At 33.0% G+C, this 23,387-nt stretch overlaps 1 protein-coding gene across 2 annotated transcripts; it reads left to right on the forward strand.

Moving 5' to 3' along the window:
• The first annotated feature begins 3,527 nt into the window (after positions 1-3,527).
• scf (Calumenin B scf) lies at positions 3,528-16,968 on the forward strand. 2 transcript variants are annotated; one of them, XM_085958721.1, is made up of 7 exons: positions 3,528-3,587; positions 4,091-4,312; positions 6,477-6,636; positions 7,877-8,003; positions 11,478-11,599; positions 12,859-12,971; positions 16,000-16,968. In XM_085958721.1, the coding sequence occupies exons 2-7, from the start codon at positions 4,098-4,100 to the stop codon at positions 16,223-16,225; spliced, it is 963 nt and encodes a 320-aa protein (XP_085814847.1). In that variant the 5' UTR covers positions 3,528-3,587; positions 4,091-4,097; the 3' UTR covers positions 16,226-16,968. The 2 variants fall into 2 exon arrangements, with proteins under 2 accessions (XP_085814847.1, XP_085814848.1); XM_085958722.1 differs by lacking the exon at positions 3,528-3,587 and adding an exon at positions 3,774-3,972.
• The last annotated feature ends 6,419 nt before the right edge of the window (positions 16,969-23,387 follow it).

A 23,387-nucleotide genomic window follows, 5' to 3' on the forward strand; every position in this document is an offset into this window, starting at 1 on the left:
GACACTCAGTTTCGCGCTCTTTCTGATATTCTTGCCACAGTGCTCAGTGCCCTTCAGTGTTGCCATATTTTAAAAGTGGAATTATAGTACAGAGCCTCCAAAATTATAGTATTTGGAGATAAAATATAGTACGCGTTGTCATCTGTTGAAAATGAAAATTTTCCCAATTTTTCATAGTCGGCTCGTTTTTATTAGGAAAAATATTTCGCCGCGGGCCGCAGGTTCCCAAATTTTCATGGTCGGCTTGTTTTTTTTTAGGAAAAATATTTCGTCGCGGGCCGCAGGTTCCCGATTTTTCATAGTCGACTTGTTTTTTTTAGGAATTTTTTCCAAATTTTCGAAGACCACTCGATTGCGAAATGGCAAATGCAGAATTATAGTACTTTTATATAAAATTATAGTACGATTTTCAAAATTATAGTATTTTGGGCGTACTATACCTATTTTATATCGTACATAGTACGCGGACCAAAATTATAGTACAAATACTATAATTATAGTACGGTTGGCAACACTGGTGCCCTTAGTGCTCAGTGCTGCCACTAGTATTACCATCTTTTTTCACTCAAATAAAGAAAGCGGTCCAAAAAGCTAGTACGCAAACCAAAATTATTATAGTACAAAATACTAAACGTATATTAATTTATTAGTCTATGATAAATACTGTGGGACGAAATTTTGGACTCGCTGGTAATCGGAGAGCGAAAATCGAGCTGTGAACACGTCAATTTGTTTCGTGATAGCGACGGGGGTATTAATTCTTAAATCGTGTAAAGATGACTAAAAAACGTTACCCATTTACTTGAAAAAGAAAACATGTCAATGAATATATTATTATTGTTACTAATAGAACAATAAACAGAACATTAAATGGACGCATGTTGAATTTTTATGACAAATTATGTTTTGTTCTGCAGGCGTCGTTTGCACAATTTTCGCGTCGCGTAGTCACGATTGTTTTAGACCGTGCCCCAGCTGAAGTATGGCCTTAACGATCGTCGTGAGCAATCATCGTTGACTTTACGTAATCGAGTGAGTGGCGGGGCGGCAGCGGCGTGCGAAATTCAAACGTATACCTAACCGTGTGTGAAATGTTCGTCGACAATATCTTTTTTTGGGCATTTCACACACGGTTTTACGTGAGTGTTGCATGCGCTGCTGCCGCCCTGCCGCTTTGATGGTCTTTTTTTATAAGATTTATTAAGCTGATAACAATTAAATCCGATGAAAGCCTAAAAATATTCTGAACATAATATTATTATGGGTAGGTAATGATTCAACATAGTTACATAACTAATTTAATTTTCAATGTTGTTGCAAATATCAAATCATATCAGAGTGATGATAGTGAAAGGAACAATTTGAATTATTATTATTACGGACTGTCTGCAACGTTTATCTATGGCCCAGTGTTGCCGACCATACTATATTATAGTAATTGTACTATAATTTTGGTCCGCGTACTATATACCAGTGCTCCGCAACCTTTTCTCACCCATGGCACACCAAAGGTATTCCCAGAATTCCGCGGCACACCACAGGTAAAACAATTTATACATCAAAATATTGACCCCACATGCTGAAACAGGCCCTTAACTATCGCTAAGGTTAAAGACAGTGTGATACTCTAAGGTAGGTAGTGTTTTTCAAATGGTGTTCGAGGTAAAATTAATGGTATTCATTGTATGTTTCGCTATTTTTTGTATTTATTCATACAAACACTTCCCATTAGCATATTTAAAAATATTAGTATCAGCGTAGTAATATAGCGCCGCAGGCGACTTTTTTTTAGCCATTAGAATTTTTTTTTAATTTGTGTTTATCTCATTTATCTGGTTAATCTGCCATGCTCCCCCTGAGCCTGGCCCCCCAGACTAGAGCTCTGACGAAAGAGAAACCCGAAGTTCTCATCACCCGTCAAGTATGACTGCTTATCATTTTTTAATAAAATTATAGCTTGAGTTGAAAAAAGTTGCTCACATAGGTATATGTCGTATAAAATGGGAGCTGAACTGCGATAACCTTGTCGGAAATCCGAGGATATTCTTTATTAACCGAAATCCAGAAAATATCCAATGGAAAATCGGCGAAATTCATTTTTAGCGTCTCGTCTTTCCTCAATTCAACAAAATTCCTCACGAATATAACTATTATAGTGCTTTTATAAAATTTCAGGCATTGGTTGCAAAAGGGGTTCGAATCCAGTCGTATTGATTATATGAAAGTAATGATGAAATTTCTTTTGCAGCAAAGTTATATATTTTTGGGCCGGACCCAAAATTCATTGCTTGTTTTCAATGGTAGTGAATTTATTTAATATCCCTATGGTAGTGAAGCATATCAATATATTTTCATTCTGACCTTGCATTTTTTTTTATTAATTTTATTCAGGTGCTCAAATATATTACCAGCCATGCACGCAAATTTGGCCATTAAGTAAGTATTGTATATACAAAATTATTTACATTTTTTGACACAATGCGCCGCGGCACACCTAGCATCGTCTCACGGCACACCGGTTTCGGAGCACTGCTATATACGATATAAAACAGGTATAGTATGCCCAAAATCCTATAATTTTGAATATCGGAAAAAAATTGTAAAAAGTACAAAAATTTCGATATTTCCGTTCGATAAATTGGTGTAAAGTACTATAATTTCGCAATGTAAGCAGATTCGGAGAACTTGAAAAAAAAATGCTCGAAAAACGTAAAAGAATCCCTTGACTGGTTTAAAATGAAATCGGTAAACATTTTTGGTCGGAACAGATACCTAAATAAAAAGGAGTCTCGGAGTTTCTCAAATTTTCGCTTATTTTTTTTCTGAAAAACAAAAATCCTATACATTTTCAACAGCTGATGACAACGCGTACTATATTTTTTCTCCAAATACTATAATTTTTGAGGCTATGTACTATAACTCCACTTTGAAAAGATTGCAACACTGGTCTGCAAGTTTATCTGTGCATATCAGTGTTGCCAACCGTACTATGATTATAGTATTTGTACTATAATTTTGGTCCGCGTACTATGTACGATATAAAATAGGTATAGTACGCCCAAAATACTATAATTTTGAAAATCGTACTATAATTTTATATAAAAGTACTATAATTCTGCATTTGCCATTTCGCAATCGAGTGGTCTTCGAAAATTTGGAAATCTGCGGCCCGCGGCGAAATTTTTCCCAAAAAAAACAAGCCGACCACGAAAAATCGGGAACCTGCGGCCCGCGACGAAATTTTTTTCCTAAAAAAAACAAGTCGACTATGAAAAATCGGGAACCTGCGGCCCGCGACGAAATATTTTTCCTAAAAAAAACAAGCCGACCATGAAAATTTGGGAACCTGCGGCCCGCGACGAAATATTTTTCCTAATAAAAACGAGCCGACTATGAAAAATTGGGAAAATTTTCATTTTCAACAGATGACAACGCGTACTATATTTTATCTCCAAATACTATAATTTTGGAGGCTCTGTACTATAATTCCACTTTTAAAATATGGCAACACTGATGCATATTGCAATAGTACCAGTACGTCATTACGGTTACTGAGTTTTGTTGATTTTACAAAGTTCAACTATCAGGTAATTAGGCTATCTGTGCTTTTTATTTGAAATTTAGTAATTAGTACAAACTTTATTGGGTATATAGGTCGCTGCTTAAGCAGACTTCTCATCGCAAAATACATTGTTTACATGTGTAGTTCCTAAATCCAAAGAGCGGTCAAAACCGGGATGATGTGGAACCGTCTGTGTGGAGGCTGTGCCGTCAGTCTCAGTCATGTGTTGCGATGCCGATTGCCGATAAAGGAAGTACACGTCAGTGTTCATAGTTTCTGGAACATTCTCTCTGTATATTTAGAACTCTGAGATGACAATATTTTGATTTATAATACTACCGCAGTCGCGAAACATCGTACGTCCCCTGTCGATTGATTTTATTCGATTTCGATTTCGTTTTTCTATTTCCGTAAGTGTACTTATTGCTTCGAGTGCGGCATATTTAGAATTTCTAATATTTCACTCATTGCTAGGGAAATTGTAATACATGGATATTTCTGGAATTAATATACATTTTTCGGTTTTAGATACAAAATGAATGTGCTCTTTTTCGTAACGCTTTTGTGTACGGCGGCACTTGCCGTTCCGAAACCCGAAGACAAGAGAATTTTAAATCACGATTTGTCGGACGTAGAGCACTTCCAAAATCAACACCACAACCCTCAATATGACCACGAAGCCTTCCTTGGCGAAGACCAGGCGAAGACTTTCGATCAACTTCCTCCAGAAGAGAGTCAAAGGCGGTTAGGGTAAGTCAAATAATTCTTATCATTTCATCTCTTTAAAATATCTTATCAAGCGGCATAAAGAGTAGGCGAAACATTGTCAGACTTTTTGATAATATTGTTATCAGTTATAATACAAAAATTATACCTACCTACCTAATAATAACACTCCACTAATTTGTCTAAAAAAATATAACAAAGTCCTACTTACAATATTCTACTTTAAAGATCTGTTTATTTTTACCATCAAGTAAAACACTGAATCTCTTCAATATTTTGATAAAAATAGATTGTTAGATTTTTATTAAGTAGTACTTAATTCCATTTCAGACTTATTAATTTTTTTCTCACATTGTAGAGAAGATATTATTGCACTTCTAATACCAGGTCACGGGTTTGAATACTGCTGGCTGAGCATTTTATCATATATAAATCATTCAAACGGCGTCAATTTCAAGAAATTTTGGAATCCAACAGATCCGTTCATAGGTATTTTTGTACCGCAATTTCAAGTTAATTCATCACAAAAAAAAACTAACTACCTATCCCAAATTGTTCAGCAATCGATCGGTTGTACAAAATTTGGTAATATAATATTCCAGATCGTCATTTTGGTCACCGTGTTTTGAGACCGAAAACCAAACCAAAACCTAACACAATCTACTTATTTTTGGGTTACAGTAGGTTTTGGTTTGGTTTTTGGTCTCTAAAGAATCACGATATGGAGTACTGTTCAACAAAAAGATTTAGGCATACGCCAGAAGGCGCTGGCGTCGACTAAGTGGGAGGAGCTTGTTAGTTTATAACGGAAGAGTGGTTAAAAATGGGAGGAGCTTGTTAGTTCACAGTTTTAACACTTAGCCAAGAAGTTCTTGTTGGACAGTACTATAAAATTACTCAAAATTTACATCTCCGACGAATTGCTAAAATTGTCAAAATATCTCCACATTTTTTGACAGCAACCATGTCGCATAAATATGTAGGTCATGTTATGATTAAAAATGTATTTTGTTTTTTTTATCTACACTGATTTCTTTAAAAATAGCCATTTACTTACTAATGATGAATTTTTTTCACACTTAATATCTCCAAAAGTGCTGATTTTTTTAAAAGATATTTTAAAATTGAATAACCCATTATTTTTTTGATTTTTGATCAGTAAGTGTGCCCAATTTAATTTCTTATTCGATTATAAAAGTTTTTGGCACCGTGTTGGTTTTTCATGTGGCTTATAATATATCAAAATTAACATCTAATTAGTATTCAACACCATATACACTTCCAATCAGACAGTAAGAGATCATCCATAGACTCAAACTGTATGCGGTTTAGAACCATGTGCTAACTAAACTTATGATTTCTGTTCATGAAAATATATTTTCACTGAGTTTCTAAGTGTAAGTGTATGCTATATAAACACTATAAACGGATACGATCAGATGCTTATAATATACTTTGTGAAAATATATTTCCATGAACAGAAATCATAAGTTTAAGGCTTCTGGGCAAATTTAAACTTAAAAATGACCTTTACAATATGCCTATTTGTCATGCTGCGGTTCTTGTTTTTATACAAAAGTGCATATTTGTTAGATTTTCAGAGCTAAATATGCCGCTGGACTATAATACTTTATAAAAAGGGCGTGTATTTTTGAAGCAAGTATTAAGAGTAATAGACAAATTTGAAAAGTTTTTAATCTCAATGGTTAGAATTTGAACTTAATGGTAAGTATTTATTTCGAAATAAATACTCACCATTGAGATTAAATAAGGTAACCCGACCAGTTTTAATTAATGTTGTCTGTAAAATAATGCTAATCTAATATAAGAAGAAACATTACGGCATTTATTTAAAAACACTACAACAACTGAACTGTGCAATGGAAGTAGCAGAACATGGGCTTTTAAATTTGTAGGTAAGGGGTTTGAATCTGGCATCTGCAAAATCACATGTAGGTATATTCAATGTGCATTTGAGAGCGTGATTATAACTGTGATAGCTAACACCGAAATAAAAATCATTTCTTACAAAAAAAATTGCAATGTGAAATTAGCTGCAAGTAATTTCACATTGCAAGATATGCTTCATGTTCGTAGAATCGTCCTCCAATCTATGCAGGCTAATCTCAGTCACTTAGCAAAATTGCTATTTTATTACTTACTTAAAGTTTTTTTCATGTCATTTTAGAATGATTGTTGATAAAATTGACAAGGACTCTGATGGATTTGTGACTATGGAGGAGTTGAAAGACTGGATTCGGTACACTCAAAACCGCTACATCGATGATGATGTGGAGAGGCATTGGAAGCAACACAACCCTGAAAATAATGACGCCATCTCCTGGGAGGTTAGTCAAGTCACCAATCATTTAGCCACATTTCTAGGAAGTTCACCTATTTTTCTATTTGATGGTCACTGGTCACTCCACACCTGGAAAACGCTTTCACTGTGTAAAAATGGACGAGCTTCATATAGCCCAATTTTGTTTATATAGTTGTAGAATAAGATGTTCATTTTCACACCACCCCTGTTCCTCAACCCTTGTTTCTACTTCACTGGTGGTGTAAATCAATCCCCATGCTCTTTGAGTATATAGGGACTGTATTGTGAGCATACTTAGGTGTTAACTGTAGGAATTTTTCTTTGATATCTGATAACCGGGGCTGTATTTGATGTTTCAAGATTATACTAGTCTGAATTGAAAGTCACAGTTTTTGAAAAGGTAAAGTCATTGAAGTTCAAGCACTAAGAAATGAAAGTGGTGAGGGTAACATTTTTTTTTACACCTTATGTATTTTGGAGAATAATAACAGCACTTCAGGTTTTGATAAACTAGAATGCGAAATGTTAGTCGTGCAGCAGCTTGATGTACTAAATTCCTCTCTTGTGCTGCGCTATTCGTTTCTCTCACTATGAAAGCGCTTGACATTTCTTATTTGTGTGTGATTTGTTAATAATGCAAAAAGTTTTGAAAAGTGATAGTGGGAAGATTATAAGTCATATAAGTGTCATAAACAAAAAAAAAAATTGACAATAAGAGCTTATTCAGTCGATAAACAATGTTGATGAAAGAATTGCGACGATGACAGGACAACTCATTTGACATTTTAATGTTGCTATGTAACAAACAATATCCCAATTTAATGGGAAAAATATCTTCCAATCCTGCCAATACTCTCACTTAAGTATTGTGCAATACTACAATAACAATACAAGCGCCAAGCCTCAAGTTAAACGTGTCGCATTCTGATATTGCACCGATAGTCTCATAATGACTCGTGTCTCGCCTGACTGGTCAAGGACAAAGATGTGCATCTGTATTATACGCTGCCATAACTGTTTAACGTTGCAATATTTCAATATTCACACATTCAGCCCAACGGATTGAAGTTTAAGAATATAAATCTAAAAAAGTACAGTGCTTATTAATTTTTATGGTTGATTTTTTTTGTGTACGGCATGCTGTGTGATTTATTATATTGTGATTTAGTTATTATTTTGCTTAGATTGCTGGCCACTAAAGAACAGCTTTAAAAATTGACGAATCAATAATTATTACAAATCATGTTTTCTTGATCTTTATTTAGGTGTATAGGAAATTGGTGTATGGTTTCATGGATGAAATGGACTCAAAAGAAATCGACAATGAGGGATCTGAAGGATTTTCATACAAGGCAATGCTGCGCCGTGACCGCCGTCGTTGGCACCATGCTGGTAATATATTATATTTTCACAAACGTTACAACTTTGTAAATGATTACTGGACTTACTGGTTTGGGTGTCTGTAATTTTGACCATTCTTCTATGTATAAAATATTTTTTACTATTTTATACTATGGTTTGGATAAGCAGGCTTTAATTGAATTTTAAAAACTAACAAACACTATCAACACATTGTACTCTTGGTTCGATGAAACCAAATATGTTTGACTGACAAAGTTTAGTGTCCACTATTTATATTGGATGTTAACAGTCTACCTCCACCCTTTGCCACTGGTTTGATGATTATCATTAGAATCGACACTGAAAAAGACGTTCACGGCACTGGGAAGCCTAGGCTGAGAGAATAACAAGCAAAATCAAGATACTTTGTCATGTAATCATACATAAATTGGACACTGGTGCGTGAAAGCTTGATAGTCAATAATTTCGTCTATTTGGGTTCTCTCTCTTGGGTATAATGATATTGCAGAGGATGAAATGAGTCTTAAACATTTTTCTCAGAATAATTTTCCAATGTATCTATATTATGGATGGCAACAAATGTAGAAGAAGACGCAGAGTTATATTATGATCTGTGTGTACATTCCAGTGTAGTTTCATTAATTGAGATTGCTGCGTAAGTCATAGGTCATGTGCATGCACCATATGATGATCGAGTGTGATGTTAAGCAATCCGATTAGGTGCAGAAGAGAAGGCAGACCAAATTTTTTTTCGGTCGATCAAGATGCTGATCACTGATGTATGTTTGGGGTAACACGGACAGACTGAGAGAATTGTTTGAGGAAGCCAAGACCCACCCCCTTCAACCCAGGCTATCGGCATCAGCACTCATGCTGATGATGAGTTTGATATTGAATGTGGAGAAAAAGATGTATTATTTACACTGCAAATATAACTTTAAAAGCATAATACATTATTATGTCAACAATGGGCTATTAATTTAAAATTCTTTCCCGATGGTTATATTCTCACACACCTAATTAGCTGGCGTCTATTGTTAAAATATTCATTATTATCCATTATTCACAGTTTATTTTTGTTGAATTATAATTAATTTAGAAAATCTACTTCCTTATACTTAGATCTTATCATATTGGTATGTGAATGAGATAAACACTGATTCTTTTATATAATACGAGGGCAGTATGATAAGTCTGGTAAAAATGAAACAAAGATTATTTTATTTTTCAACATAGTCCCCTTTTAACTCGATATACTTGGTCCATTTTTCCAATTTTGTGATACCTTTCAAATATTGTTGACCTCATCGTTAGTGCCAACAAGCCATTTCTTTAAATTCGGAAATTGGAAATAGTCGCAGGGGGCTGAATCTGGAGAATATGGTCGATGAAGAAGCAATTCATACTTGAATTCATGCAATTTTGCCATGAAAACGACACACTTGTTCACCCATGCATTGTTTTAGTGGAACAGAACTTTTTTCCTTGAAAAATGCGGTCGTTTTCCTTTCAAAGTGTTTAAACGGTCCAATAAATTGCAGTAATATTCTCCAGTGATTTTTTTTCCATTTTTAAGGCAGTCAATGTCAATAATTATGCCATGCGCATCCCAAAAAACTGTTGCCATAACCTTTCCGGTCGATTTAACCACCTTTACTTTCTTTGGTGCCGATTGACTAGAAGAAACACACTGTATCCACTGTTTTTTGGTCTCAGTGTATAGTGATGGATCCATGTTTTATCCACAGTTATAAATCAACGCAGAAATTCATTTTGATTACGTTTAAACAATTCCAAACATGCCTTTGAATTTGTCACACGTTTGTGTGCGTTTATTGTCTTTTGTGAGCGATTGCGGCAGCCATCTTGTAGAGAGCTTGCTCATATCCAAATGATTAAGAAAAATGTTCTGAACCCATTCAATTGAGATGCATACATCTCGTGCATTTTCACTCACTGGTCTCCATCACAATATCATGGATTTTCTCAATCATTTCTGGTATGTGACCTCAATTGGGTGTCGTGAACGTTCAGCATCACTTGTACTTGAACGCCCACTACCAAAATCGTTAAACCACTTGTGAATCATTTTAATCGATGGCGAAGAGTCCCAGTAATATTTTTCAAGCTTTGTTTTGGTTAGTTGCATAACAGTTTTTTCATGCAAAAAAATACATTTTATCAACACCCGCAATTATTTTTTTTTCCATTTTTATGAAAATATGAGAGGTTGTTTGTTTTCAATAGCTGTTAAAAATAAACTAAATGACAAATTCTAATGGATTTAAGTTTTGTACTATTCCATTTGACTCGTTTTTGCGACCCGGTTTTCATCTTTCCTTAGTATTTTTTTGTTTATAAAGAATAATAATCTATTATTAGGCTTTGATGATTATTATGATATGCTATCAAGTGTATTATTATTAATAAGATAGGGTTTTACTAATTAGGTTTTTTACTGACACTTCAACTATTCATAATTTGTTTGTTGTATTTTTTGTGACCTTTGACTTGTTAGGCAGGTAATGGAGTTTTTACCTACTTTATTGTATTAATTTATTATATATGCTAGAAAAGAGCTAGTTAAGAGTGTTCTTTGTCAGTGTGTGTTTGCCTTTGGTGAGTGCACACGGCGCTTGACGATGCCGAAAGGCGAAACCCGGGTCGGAAAAAACGACTCAAATGGAATAGTAGAAAACTTAAATCCATTAGAATTTAAATTCAAATTCCATCAAGTACCTTCGGTTGATAGTATTAATATTATAAATGACAAATGTTTATTTATAAATATATTTTAATTTATTGAAATCATTGTACTTTTTACCTACTAAAATATCATAATTTTTAATTTTCGTCTTCCACACTGCTGAGGATCCTATCTTGGATGTTCTACTTCCTGTAGTGTCTTTCACTTGGTCAGACCATCATGTAGGCAACCCGATGGGCCCTCTTCTGCTTCCACTGACGGTCTTTCATAATTAAAATATAAAATATTTATATGGATTTTTTACCATACCATTCACAATCATTTTCATGAGATTTAATCCAGTCTAATTCACCAATTCTAGGATCCCGGGATGTAATTAAGAATAAGATGGGAATGAAAATTCTGTTTAAGATTGCAATCCCTAACATGGATATTGGTGTAAACTTGCATATGCCAGTGTTTTAAAAACTTTTTTGATTCACGGCAACCTTAGTGTGTAAAAATTATTGTTTTAGCTTTTTTCGCTGTGTAAAAATTTCTTTCTGCCAGGTTACGAGGTTTTTTAGCTCAACTTTCCACCCAGAACCGTTCCAAAAATTTCGTCAAAACGTCAAAAAAGACCTTACTCGAAAAAATTTGGACAGCCCACAATACCCATTTTAATAATCTATAATGTGCATCTTATTTTTGTCAATATTTATAAATGGTATGAAGTTTTTGAATGTATATATTTGAATAATTATAAATTTCTTTGTATTCATTGCCATGTATCCCTAATGTGAGTTTCCTGTTTCTAGATCTTAATGAAGATGATGCAATGAACATCACCGAGTTCAAAGCTTTTCTCCACCCTGAAGAAAATCCTCTGATGAGAGATATTATCGTGTTGGAAACAATGGAGGACATCGACAAGGATAAGGTAAATTATTATAATCATTGGTTCTTAATTAAAGGTAAACCCTCCTTTAAATAAAAAGCCAAATGCATATTTATCGCACGACTCTATTCTTAACACGACAACATCGCCTTTTGCGATCTATAGTCATACTTGATATTTGCAAATGCAAAGATGGCAGTTAAAATTTCAATTTTCCAATGATTTGATTGATTTTCAGTTATTTGCCAATAATGTAGTCTAAGAGTGCGATGCAGAATCATACTTAGACGCGTAAGTCATTAAGATAAGTGCCTAACTTTAATTTTGGCAATAAATTCCATATTATATTTATGTGTTTTTCTCAAAGCCTGGGTGTTTGTGATTGTTTCACTTCTATTACTAAATACACTATTGTTTCACTACACTACTGTCATTAGGCCCTTATGGCCTGTTGTAGTGTCCTGGAATCCTGGGTCTGGCAAGTACAAAAATTGTTTTTCAATTTGTGTGTGTCAGGGTATGGACCTAATAGGTTGAGCAAGTGGCTGACATCCATTTCTCGTAAAAAACAAAATCTGTCAATACAAACCTCCACTCTGTGGAGGCCCATATGATCCTATCAGGATCGGACATGGTCGAAAAAAAAAAAAAAAAAAATACGTCATATAGCAAGTAGTAAATCTATGTAAAAAAAGGCAGTGGCCCAGAATGAAACCTTTCAAGACTAACAAAATTGAGCTAAATTAGCAACTCTGGATGGTGTTTAGTGCCAAGTTAATCCAGATGGTTCTGCATCGCACTCAAAAAACTGTGCAAGTTTCATTATGATTCTATGGTATTATATTTTTATGGTCAAGTAGTTTTAGAGTTAAACACAACAGACAGACAGACACCCCAATTTTATTATTAGCATAGATTGTTTTTGCATAAATATCCTTGAGTGGGCTTTGAACTTGCTATAATATATTGAAGCTCCATCAGCATAGAAGGTTTATCTTTAATATCTCTGATTATAACAAATATCATTGTTTATCTGCCATATTGAAATTTCACCTATCGTTGTCCAATGTTTCTCTATAATAATAGTAGTTTAAAGGGTCTAAATATCACATTGATTGATATAAATATCACAGGATTTCCATACTGTGCACGGGTGGACAAGGCATTATGTAACAATATGCAGAAGACGTCCACATTATGTCAATTGAGCCAAAAAATGGCCAGGTTAATTCTAATTGATCACGCGACAAGGTTATATTTATCGATGGGTATTTTATGTTGTGTTTGTTTGTATGGTGTAGAACGGAGAGGTCTCTTTGGCTGAATACATCGGAGACATGTACCGACCTGACGAAGAGACTGACGATGAACCTGAATGGGTCAAAAACGAACGAGAACAATTCTCACAGTACAGGTAAGCAGATAAAATCAAACTACATATGTATTGTTTATTAGATAAGATATGTATGTCCATAGTGTAGTTTTTCAACTTGTGTGTTTTCTTTTTCCCTTCTACCTTCGGTCTCATAGTGTGTCACCAAATTTTCATCAGCTGGTGTTGATTGCTGGATGAAAGCCTCCCCTAGCTCCCTCCATTCTTATCAGTTCCTAATTCTTCGCTACCAAGTATATCTACCGAACTTTATGAGTTTGTCTATTCTTCTTTTATCACTTTATTCAGCAAATAGTTCTTCACTACAGTCACATCTTGCACTTTTAGTGCCACGATTTGCTCTCTCCCTTTTTAACTAATCTGAGGATGTGATCCAAAGTTTTTTGATGGATTTTATTGTTTACATTATAGAACTACTAGATACTATCGAGTGCTTAAAGTCAGACAACGTTATCTACAAATAAGTGTTTTTTTTTTTTTTTTGAGATAACGTTATTTTACATTTACGGCTACATGATAGTCAAACAACGTTATGTCAATTTTTTCTAATTTCTTATTAAATCGTCAGTAAAGTTTAACGCTAACTACATAAGTTACCCTTGTTTTCATATTTTTTAAAAACTATCCCTATAAACTTTAACATCATCATAAGCAAGATAAATTTACAATACACAATAAATTATAAAATATTAACATTAGGTTTTAAATAAACATTTCCCTTGTTGAGTAACAAGAATCTAAAATAACGATTTTTGGCTCTCCTGTAAAGTTGCACTTTTGTTGTTTGACACTAAGCCCTCGCTATGTACATACATTGTCATTTAATGACTATGTCGTTTCGCTAAAAAGAAACAATAAAAATAATATCAGTAATAATCTGTTCACGTGCCACTCGTGAAATTATTGGTTTGGTGTTATTTTCATGTCACATCAACATAATAATATGTATTGCTATATTTGTGGCGACCACTCCATATAGTTTGAAATTCAGCTCATGTTAGATAAGTATACATTATAAAATAAACATCTTTCTCATTGCCTTCGATATCTTCATTTATAAAATTACAGGTGGCCCTCGACTTTAGTACGTAATTCGTTCCTGGAGTAATGGTAAAAAAACATCAAAAAATGTACTTTAAAATATTTATTTATCAATGGGTATAATAAAGTTAACGACGTGTATTATAATAGCAAACAGGTGTTTTCTTTATAAACTTGTCAAGACAAAGTTGATTACCACCCTTTTTTTCTTTGTGGAGAGAGGAGCGACTGCTTGGAAGCGCACAGTTTTTGCATTATCAAAAAAAATCTAAATTTTAAGAAATGTACGAAAAAGCGAATTGTACAAAAGTGTAACGTATGAAAGTCAAGGGCCGCCTATAAAACTATCGACCGAGAGTGGGAGAGATGGAATTTGAATTTAAATTCTAATTGATTTAAGTTTTGTATTCATTTTCTATGTAATTAATAGTGAGTATCTAATGTATTTACTACTACAAACACTTCAAATACGAGGGTGGGTCAATAATTCCTTAGAAAAAAGCATTAAAACAGTTTTTATTTTTGTATTTTTTTTTTATTTCTCAACATAATCTCCTTGGAGCTCAATACACTTGGTTAGACGTTTCTCAATTTTTTTTAAACCGTCAGAAAAATAAGTTTTCGGAAGGTCCTCAAAATAAGCATTTGTCCGATCGATGACTTCTTCATTTGAAAAAAAACGTTGTCCACTTAGCCATTTTTTTAAGTTTGGGAAAAGGAAAAAGTCACTGGGGGCTAAATCTGGCGAATACGGTGGGTGGTCGACCAATTCGAACTTCAATTCTTCAATTTTAGCCATTGATCGTAAACATGTGTGAACACGGGCATTGTCCTGATGAAAGAGGATTTTTTTCCTGTTTAAATGAGGCCGTTTTTCTTCAATTTTGTTTTTTAGCTGGTCCAATAAAGAGTCATAATAATCCCCTGTTATTGTTTTTCCTTTTTCCAAATAGTCAACAAAAATAATTCCACGTGCATCCCAAAATACAGTAGCCATAACCTTACCAGCTGATTTTACGGTTTTCGCCTTCTTTGGACATGGTTCGCCTTTCGCAATCCACTGCTTTGACTGTTCTTTCGTCTCGGGAGTATAGTGGTGTATCCATGTTTCATCTACAGTCACAGAGCGACGAAAAAATTCATCCGGATTGCGTTGCATGAGCGACAACAGGGCTTTAGAGGCCACCACCCTATTGCGTTTATTGTCGACTGTGAGCAAACGCGGCACCCATCTTGCAGAAATATTTTTCATGCCCAATTTGTCATGTAAACTAGAAATGACGCTACCTTTTGAGATCCCTGTAACCTCAATTATCTCACTCAACTTTAATCTTCGGTCACTTAACACCATATCGTGGATTTTATTGATCATTTCTGGTGTAGTCACCTCTACAGGACGTCCTGAGCGTGGTTCATCCTTTGTTGATGTACGACCACGTTTAAATTCATTTAACCAGTTATAAATAGTTGCAAGTGAAGGAGCAGATATGCCGTGAACTAAATCCAACTCATTTTTTATTTCCTTTGCTGTTAACCCTTTTATATTAAAATGTTTAATAACAGCTCTTAACTCAATTTTCTCCATTTTCCATTTTTCCATTTTCCACAAGCAAATTTTTTTTTTAAATGTACGAGAAACACACAACAACCCGACCAATCTGATTGAAACTTCGCAGCATACTGAATCGGTAGTGCCGCTGCATGAAAACAAACCGCTTACAGTACTAGTCGCGCCACCTGTCGGCTTTTCTAAGGACTTATTGACCCACCCTCGTATTTAAAATTTGTGTTTTTACTTGATCCATTATTTAGTAAGTAATAAGGTTTTTATATTCATTTATTGTATTAAATTACTGTATAAACAGTCAGTGTGCATTTACCATTGGTGAATGCGCATAGTGCCTGAAGAAGTTGCAAAAAATGACTCGAATGGAATAGTACAAAACTGAAATCAAATTAGAATCTTAATTTATGATGTACAGTTTATTAATCTTATAATTCTTTGCAGAGACACGAACAAAGATGGAATTATGGACGTTGAAGAGGTGAAAGCGTGGATTGCTCCGCCAGATTTCGACCACGCCGAGGCTGAAGCGAGGCATTTGATTTTCGAGGCAGACTCAGACGCAGACGAGAAGCTCTCCAAGACGGAGATCCTCGCCAAGTACGATCTGTTTGTCGGATCCCAGGCCACCGATTTCGGAGAAGCCCTCGCCAGACACGATGAGTTTTAATCGGATGGACGATTCGCGACCGCGGTTATCCCATTCACTAGGTTAAACTCACTATCTCACTGGTGGCAGTGCCTTTGATAATATGTTTAGTTGCAATGTACGTGTCGGCTATTTTATTTTGAGTACAAATTCTCTTTTTTTTATTCTATGCGCTGTTAGTTGTGTTTCAACGGTAGAATCTCATTTAAGCTGGCTGTAGCAACCCATTTGTATCAAATGTTACTATATATTTCTGCAGATTGTCTTAAAATGTTAGTAATTTTTGCATTTTCACAAATACGAAGACATAAAGAATTGTTAGCAACATCTTCTTAGCAGTTTTTCTATGTTCCCAACGTTTAGATTTTTGGATTTGTATGCCACACAAAAAAAAAATAGGTAGAAATACATAAATGACAATGCTTTGATTCTGAGGTAACTAGCTGTCTATCTAATACTAAAAATGGTATTGTGTCCATGTATTTTTCGAACTGTGTCTGATTTGAGGTTGACTACGCTCGGCTGGATGACAATCTTTTATATGATTAATTATGGCTACTTAATAATTTAGAAAAGTCGCTTGCTTTAATATATTTCCACTAATTTTTTTTTTATATTACCTAGGTATTATTACATTCTTATCTATTAAATGTGTTCCACTTTCCCAATTCAATATCTGCTAACTCCATATTGAATTATCAAAATAAGAGAATATTTTAAATTCCAACAGACAATAAATACATTTTTAAAAACAATCAATTGACGATGAGAATTTTATTTTTATTAAGTTTTTATAAGGATTTATTATATTTCTTTTATTATATGGAGCAGTGGCAAATGGTGGATGTAGGCTGTGTAGATCCAACATAAATAGTGCACACTAAACTTTGTCAGACATAGGTACTTATTTGTTTTCATTGTACTAAGAATACAAATTGTACAGTATGAAAATATACTTCTATCTATAAAATATCTACAATTCCGTACGATTTATTGGCATACTTATGACTACTACATATGATTGACAAAGTTTAGCGAGTACTATATATGTCGAATCTACACAGCTTACCTCCATCCTTCGCCACTTATATGGAGATAGTAGAGTTGGAATAATAATTATACTTATTACATGCCTTCTGACATTCTAATGTTATGTTAAGTCATCCTATTTCATATAAACATTCTTGAAACTAACACTGTGCTATATATTAATAATTGTGAAATGTCCTGAAATACTTTTACTATGCACAAGTTATTTTGTATGAAAATAAATGTTCCATTTAAATGCATTTACTTAGAGTTTAGATAATATATTTTATACTGTCTTGTTTAATGAATTAATGTTTCCGTACTATGTATAAGAAGTTACCACTAAAAATCTCCCCGTAATACATGCATTTGGAATTGAATGTTATACTTGTTTTGGATCTGATAATATAAAATTAAATTACTTAAATTTTTATGTTTTACGTTTATTATAAAATATAATTGTTATATTATTTTAGTTTTCTCATGTTGAACCGTTATATTCATTGACTCATTATAGATCATTTATTTTTCAAACTATCTTTTATATCAATGACAATAATGATGCTTTTATACACTTTTATTCTTAAAAAACCTTTGTATTGCCAGTTAGTTCAAAGCTTTGTATTTTTATTTTTAATAGAGCATACATAATACTCCATATTACAAATTAGTTTTTTTATTCCAATACTTACTTATAAAAGCAAATAATTATTTTTAGCGCTTAAATATGAATTTATAAGATATATTTTTTAGGTATATAATTATCTTGACTTTTTGTCATAAATTTTGTTACTGTGCCAAAAATTTTACACTATTAGATAATAAAAATATTGAGATAACATGCATTCGTTTTATTTGGAGATAGCCTAATTAAAATTTAACAAAGATAAAGAATTTATCATTACAAAGTTTTGTAGGTTTAAAAAGTATGTCAGCTTTCTACGTAGAAACGGTTTGTATGTTGGGAAACAGTCTTTTATACTCCCTTAATGAATTGACATGAAAGTCAGATGGTTTTGATTACATTTCAAATAATATATTTGAAATTTTACTTGCCGAGCGAGCCGGTGAAATTCATCTGTTAATCATTACCGCAAGCTTCAACTACCATCTCTACCATGTCAGTGAATCCCAGGAGTGACATGGCTTCGAGCGCAGAATCTTGGCAAAGATCTTTCACCCAATCTGCAAGGGTAGCATCCGGCGACTTGACTAGAATCATGTTTCATATTTATTAAAACCCAACCTCTCCAGTGGGCTGGCTACATGACATATCCAAGCAAGCACTGACAAGTCGTCTCATGTTATTAATCTAGAAGAAAAACAGGGTGCGGGACGGGACGGGGGCTTCGGTGGTTTGATGAAATTAATAAAAAAAGACTTGCAAGAGTTATCAATTGGAGAAGAAGAGCGTAGGGCAGGGATCGGCAACGCGGCGCCCTCGGAGAATATTTGATGCGCCCTCAAGATATTATCAAATCATAATACTGTCACTCCATTGACAAGTTGAATTTCATAAAAAAAAAAATGAACTAGAAGACATAGTTTGACTAATCGACCTCGGGTTTCTTACAGACATAATGGGCAAGTTTAATGATTTAAATCTAAAGATGCAAGAAATAACACCACATTGCTGACATGATCAGTGTAAATTGGGATTATGGAAGACTCGTCTAATAAAAAAATCATCACATTTCCCAAATCTTAAACATATTATTGAGAATTTGGGAGAAGAAAACTCTGTTTGTACATCATATTATAAAGATTATGGATACTCTCAGGAGCAGTGACGTCCCTAGACAAAATGCCGCCCCATTTTTTGATACAATATTTTTTATCATCCGTGCTCTTGTCGTTTCTGGTCACCAAATATGTCGAAGGGCAACGGAAGTAAACTAGACATTGTGAACTTGACAAAAAATACAATCCTGTTAAACCTTTTATGTTAATTAATACATTTTGTTTCCAACCAGTGAGCTGATTTTTTTTAAAGGAAAGATATATTCGTTATTAAGTAAGTACTCAGCTCAAGGAGTTATTTTTATATATACCAAATAATGATTCTCCTCGATTTGCCGCCCTTCGGGTAATTGCCGCCACCAAACGACGCTCAATCTGCCTACCCCTACGGGACGTCACTGCATAGGAAGGAGAGCTGTTTCCTTTATATTTGAGAAGTGTTGTTAGAACCAGTGGTGAGATTTTGTATAAATCTATATGAAATGAAATGAAAATGATATACTCAGTATGATTTTAACATATTTTGAAATTAGTAATTCCGAAGACCTAGAATTGGAAATAATAAATAAGTATATAAAATGATACTATATTAAAAGCACATTATAATGATAAAATGTTTTGGAATTTAGTCGAAGAGAATAGAATTATATCCTAATTTAAGACAATACGCATTAAAAATATCTTCATACTTAGCTATGACATATTCTTGCGAGTCTCTGTTTTCTAACATGACATACTTAAAATCAAAATATCGATCAAGACTCACAGACCCTCACTTGGAAAATTGCTTAAGGACAGGTAATTCTAATTATGTACTTGACAATAATAAGTTAGCTGAAGATTTACAGTGCCAAGTGTTCAATTTTTTTGCATAGAATGTATTTGTATATAAATATATTATTAACGTTATCACTGCCAGCCAATTTTTACAAGGTGGACACTTGTAGGCCAGCTATTTTTGGAATAAAATAAATCCTTTAAAAAATATGAAATAGGAACAGAATGATAAATATTTGTGAAAACTTAACCAAATCAACATGTTTCTCGAGTTTATCGTGAATATTTTCACGCTAAAATCATGAGTATTGTTTAGAAAATATACAAAAACAGTTAATTCAGAAGTTACGATGTTTACAAGAACCCACGAGTTAACTCGTCTGTGGCACTGAACAGGTTGAATAAGTATGTACGTTTAAATATAAGAACACCCATTTAAAAAAAAAAAACAGGTATTAACAATTAAAATTTATAATAATGTTGACTTAGTTTATTGTTTTGTAGTATTTGTATTTTTTAATTTTAAAGTTTGAAATATTAGTTAAGTACCTACTTATATGTTTTTTATGTTGATTATGGTGGTACTCCATATTATTAATAATGAACATTTCTGTGATTTGGATGGGTTATATCAAGATTTTAAATTCTATTGGGATTTTTAATAGTTATCAGTAGACACCGGACATCTGGAGTCCTTTTTTTTTGGGACGGACTCGAATATTACAACATTTTTTAATTAAAAAATGCGTTAATAATTTATGGAACCTATGTTTTTCAGAAAAATAAGTTGTACGATGTAGTAGGTACAATGAAATATGAAATAAATGATATTGATAATATGTGCAAGAGACTTTATCGATACTTAATTATATAGAAACGCTGCTATTAGTAGATATACTATACTATTTAGAGAAATTAATGAAGCGCTTACGTATAGAGTGGAAGAATTAGGTGTTAATAGTAATATCTATAATATTTAATAATATTCCACTTTTTATATACCTATTATTGAAATCAAAGTTTAAAATTTCCACTAAACTACTTCTATTTTCACTATCAAATAACAAATCAAACTTGCTCCCATGATGAGAAGGACCAGACAGCTAGTGTATTATTAAAATCGTACCAAATCTGAATGATTTCGTATATTATGTTGATACTACGAAAATATATAATAAAAAACATATTATTATATTATTGTAAAACCAATTCAACGAGGATTCAAATCAATGCTTATCAGCTCGGAGTAAGGACAGATTTTTACACAATGCACAACAGCGGCCACTTGAGAATATCAAGATACGTCTGTTATATTTACCATAACTACTTAAGTACTTAAGCCAAACTAGTAATTATTTTTGTATACTTCACATATAATACGTTTCTTGTGATACGAGAATGCAACAGCTGGATTTAGGGATGGGTAAAATGGAGAATATCGGACCTACGTGGTTAATGAAACCATTTAGAAAAAGTTTCGTACGAAAGATACTTCAAATCGTACTTTTGTGTTTCAAGCAAGTGGTTGGACATGTTGAGATATTCAATTTTAATATATAGGTACTGATGTTGTAATGTTTTTTTGACATTTTGATAGGCCATTTTCAAACACTTTATATTCATCATGCAAAATATGTAAGTATATGCGTTTTCTGTTAATTGCTACTCCCTAATACTATAAATTATACCTATATCATAGTATTATTTCAATGAATTGTTTCGGAAGTTATCAAAATGATACAATCATAATTAGTTGACATTGACACATTGTGTATATATAGTACCTAATACCATTGATAATAAATTATTTTATCAAGAAATATTAGATATAAATAGGTATAACACAGTTGCAGTGCCTACCATTTCTTAACAAGTTGACCTTCCCTAATAGCTCATTGCTTTATCCAATCTGGGAGTTCACACATGAAACTATAATTTGATGTTATAGTAATATGGTAGAAAAAACAAAAAAAACTTAACCTGCGCGCTTGTTAACTGATCTACGTATTTTCTTAAAATCCGACATCACTTCAGTTTTGACGATTATGGATTATAGCTTAAAATTGTTGATTTGTTTTGTATTTAGTGAGTAGGTATATTTCGTGATATTTCACATTAGCTGGTTCCATTGTTTACGGGAAATGACGATTTAACGGGCTTACATATTGAATGTATTAATAGTATGTAAGATATTCATTACGGGTTTTCACAAACACTTCAGATAATCAAAATTTGTTTTTTACTTGATCCTTTACTAATAGGTAAGAAGGTTTTCACATTCTTTTATTATATTAAATTACTATATAAACGAAAATTAGCTTTTTTCGATGTCAATGTGCATTTACGATCGGTGAGTGCGCATAGTCCACGAAGAAGGCATACGCCGGGTCGTAAATAATGACTTAAATAGAATACCTAGTACAAAACATAAATCAATTAGAATTTATTGATTAATGTTTTTGCCACTCGTACCCGTTAGATATAGGGACCATTATACCACGTTTTCCTCTAAAAGGTATATAAGGTACTTTTAAACACTTTTGAACTGATTTTTTGTCCACAAAATCACTTTATATTGAGACGTCACACAACTATCACAACTTACGATGGTTATTGTACATTTTGCATTTTTGTTTATTGTTATTAAATCTTAGTTGATATTATTCTTTTGACTTATTAACTTAAAAATAACAATAATGGATGAAATATAATATTCCTAAAAATTATAATATGGCACATACAATATATAATTGTCAAGCCTCGATAGCGAAAGCTGCGTGACTATCAAATGCACTATGTAAACCTGCTATTAATATTGTTTTAAAAGCACATTGCATTGATATTTTTTTAAGATTATCCTTTGCTTTGTAATTTTATTCTTGTAAATCCACGGTAAACATAAATTTATATACAATATTGGTATATACTACAGCTGATGATGATACATACTATCGTATGGAAAATAACTCATTTTTAAGTAGTGGACTTTTTGTATTCATCATGCGATTGAAAACAATAAAACCACATTCAAAATATGTCATTGGTAGGGAACCTTTTTTAATATCTGAGGTAGGTGAATTTTAAACACAGAAAATTTTTCAGTGATGAATTTGCGCTATTTCATAATGTATATAAATCAGTCATTTAATAAATAAGGACAAATATCACCAACAAGTTAGTTCAAGTAAACAACGACTCCCACGTTATCTATACTTAATTAATTGACTTTTTATGCAATAATATGTACCTACCTATATTTTGTAATGTTATTCAATTGAAAATTTCCATTAGGATAAAATCGGTTAAATATCAAAATTATGAAATAAATGTGGAAAAAGTACGAAAGTACATATAAAGTGTTTTAATGAAATATGTATCTAGGTACCAGTCGTTTTATGTGATGAATAGTTCTTTACACTTTATAATATGTAAGTATTTAAATCAAATACATAATATAATCATATATCAGATAATTACTTTTTAATTATAACATTTAAATATAAAAATATAATGCTAATTTTGTCGAATGGCCACCTAATCGGCGCGCCTTTAGCGTACAATGTATTAAATGGGACGGCAGGACTTTTTTAACGTTACACACCTACAAACTTACCTGTAGAATGAACAAAAATGGAAC

Source organism: Rhyacophila brunnea, unplaced genomic scaffold, assembly GCF_057557595.1.
Source record: "Rhyacophila brunnea isolate RB1 unplaced genomic scaffold, BYU_Rbru_1.0 scaffold_8, whole genome shotgun sequence".
Lineage (NCBI taxonomy): Eukaryota > Metazoa > Arthropoda > Insecta > Trichoptera > Rhyacophilidae > Rhyacophila > Rhyacophila brunnea.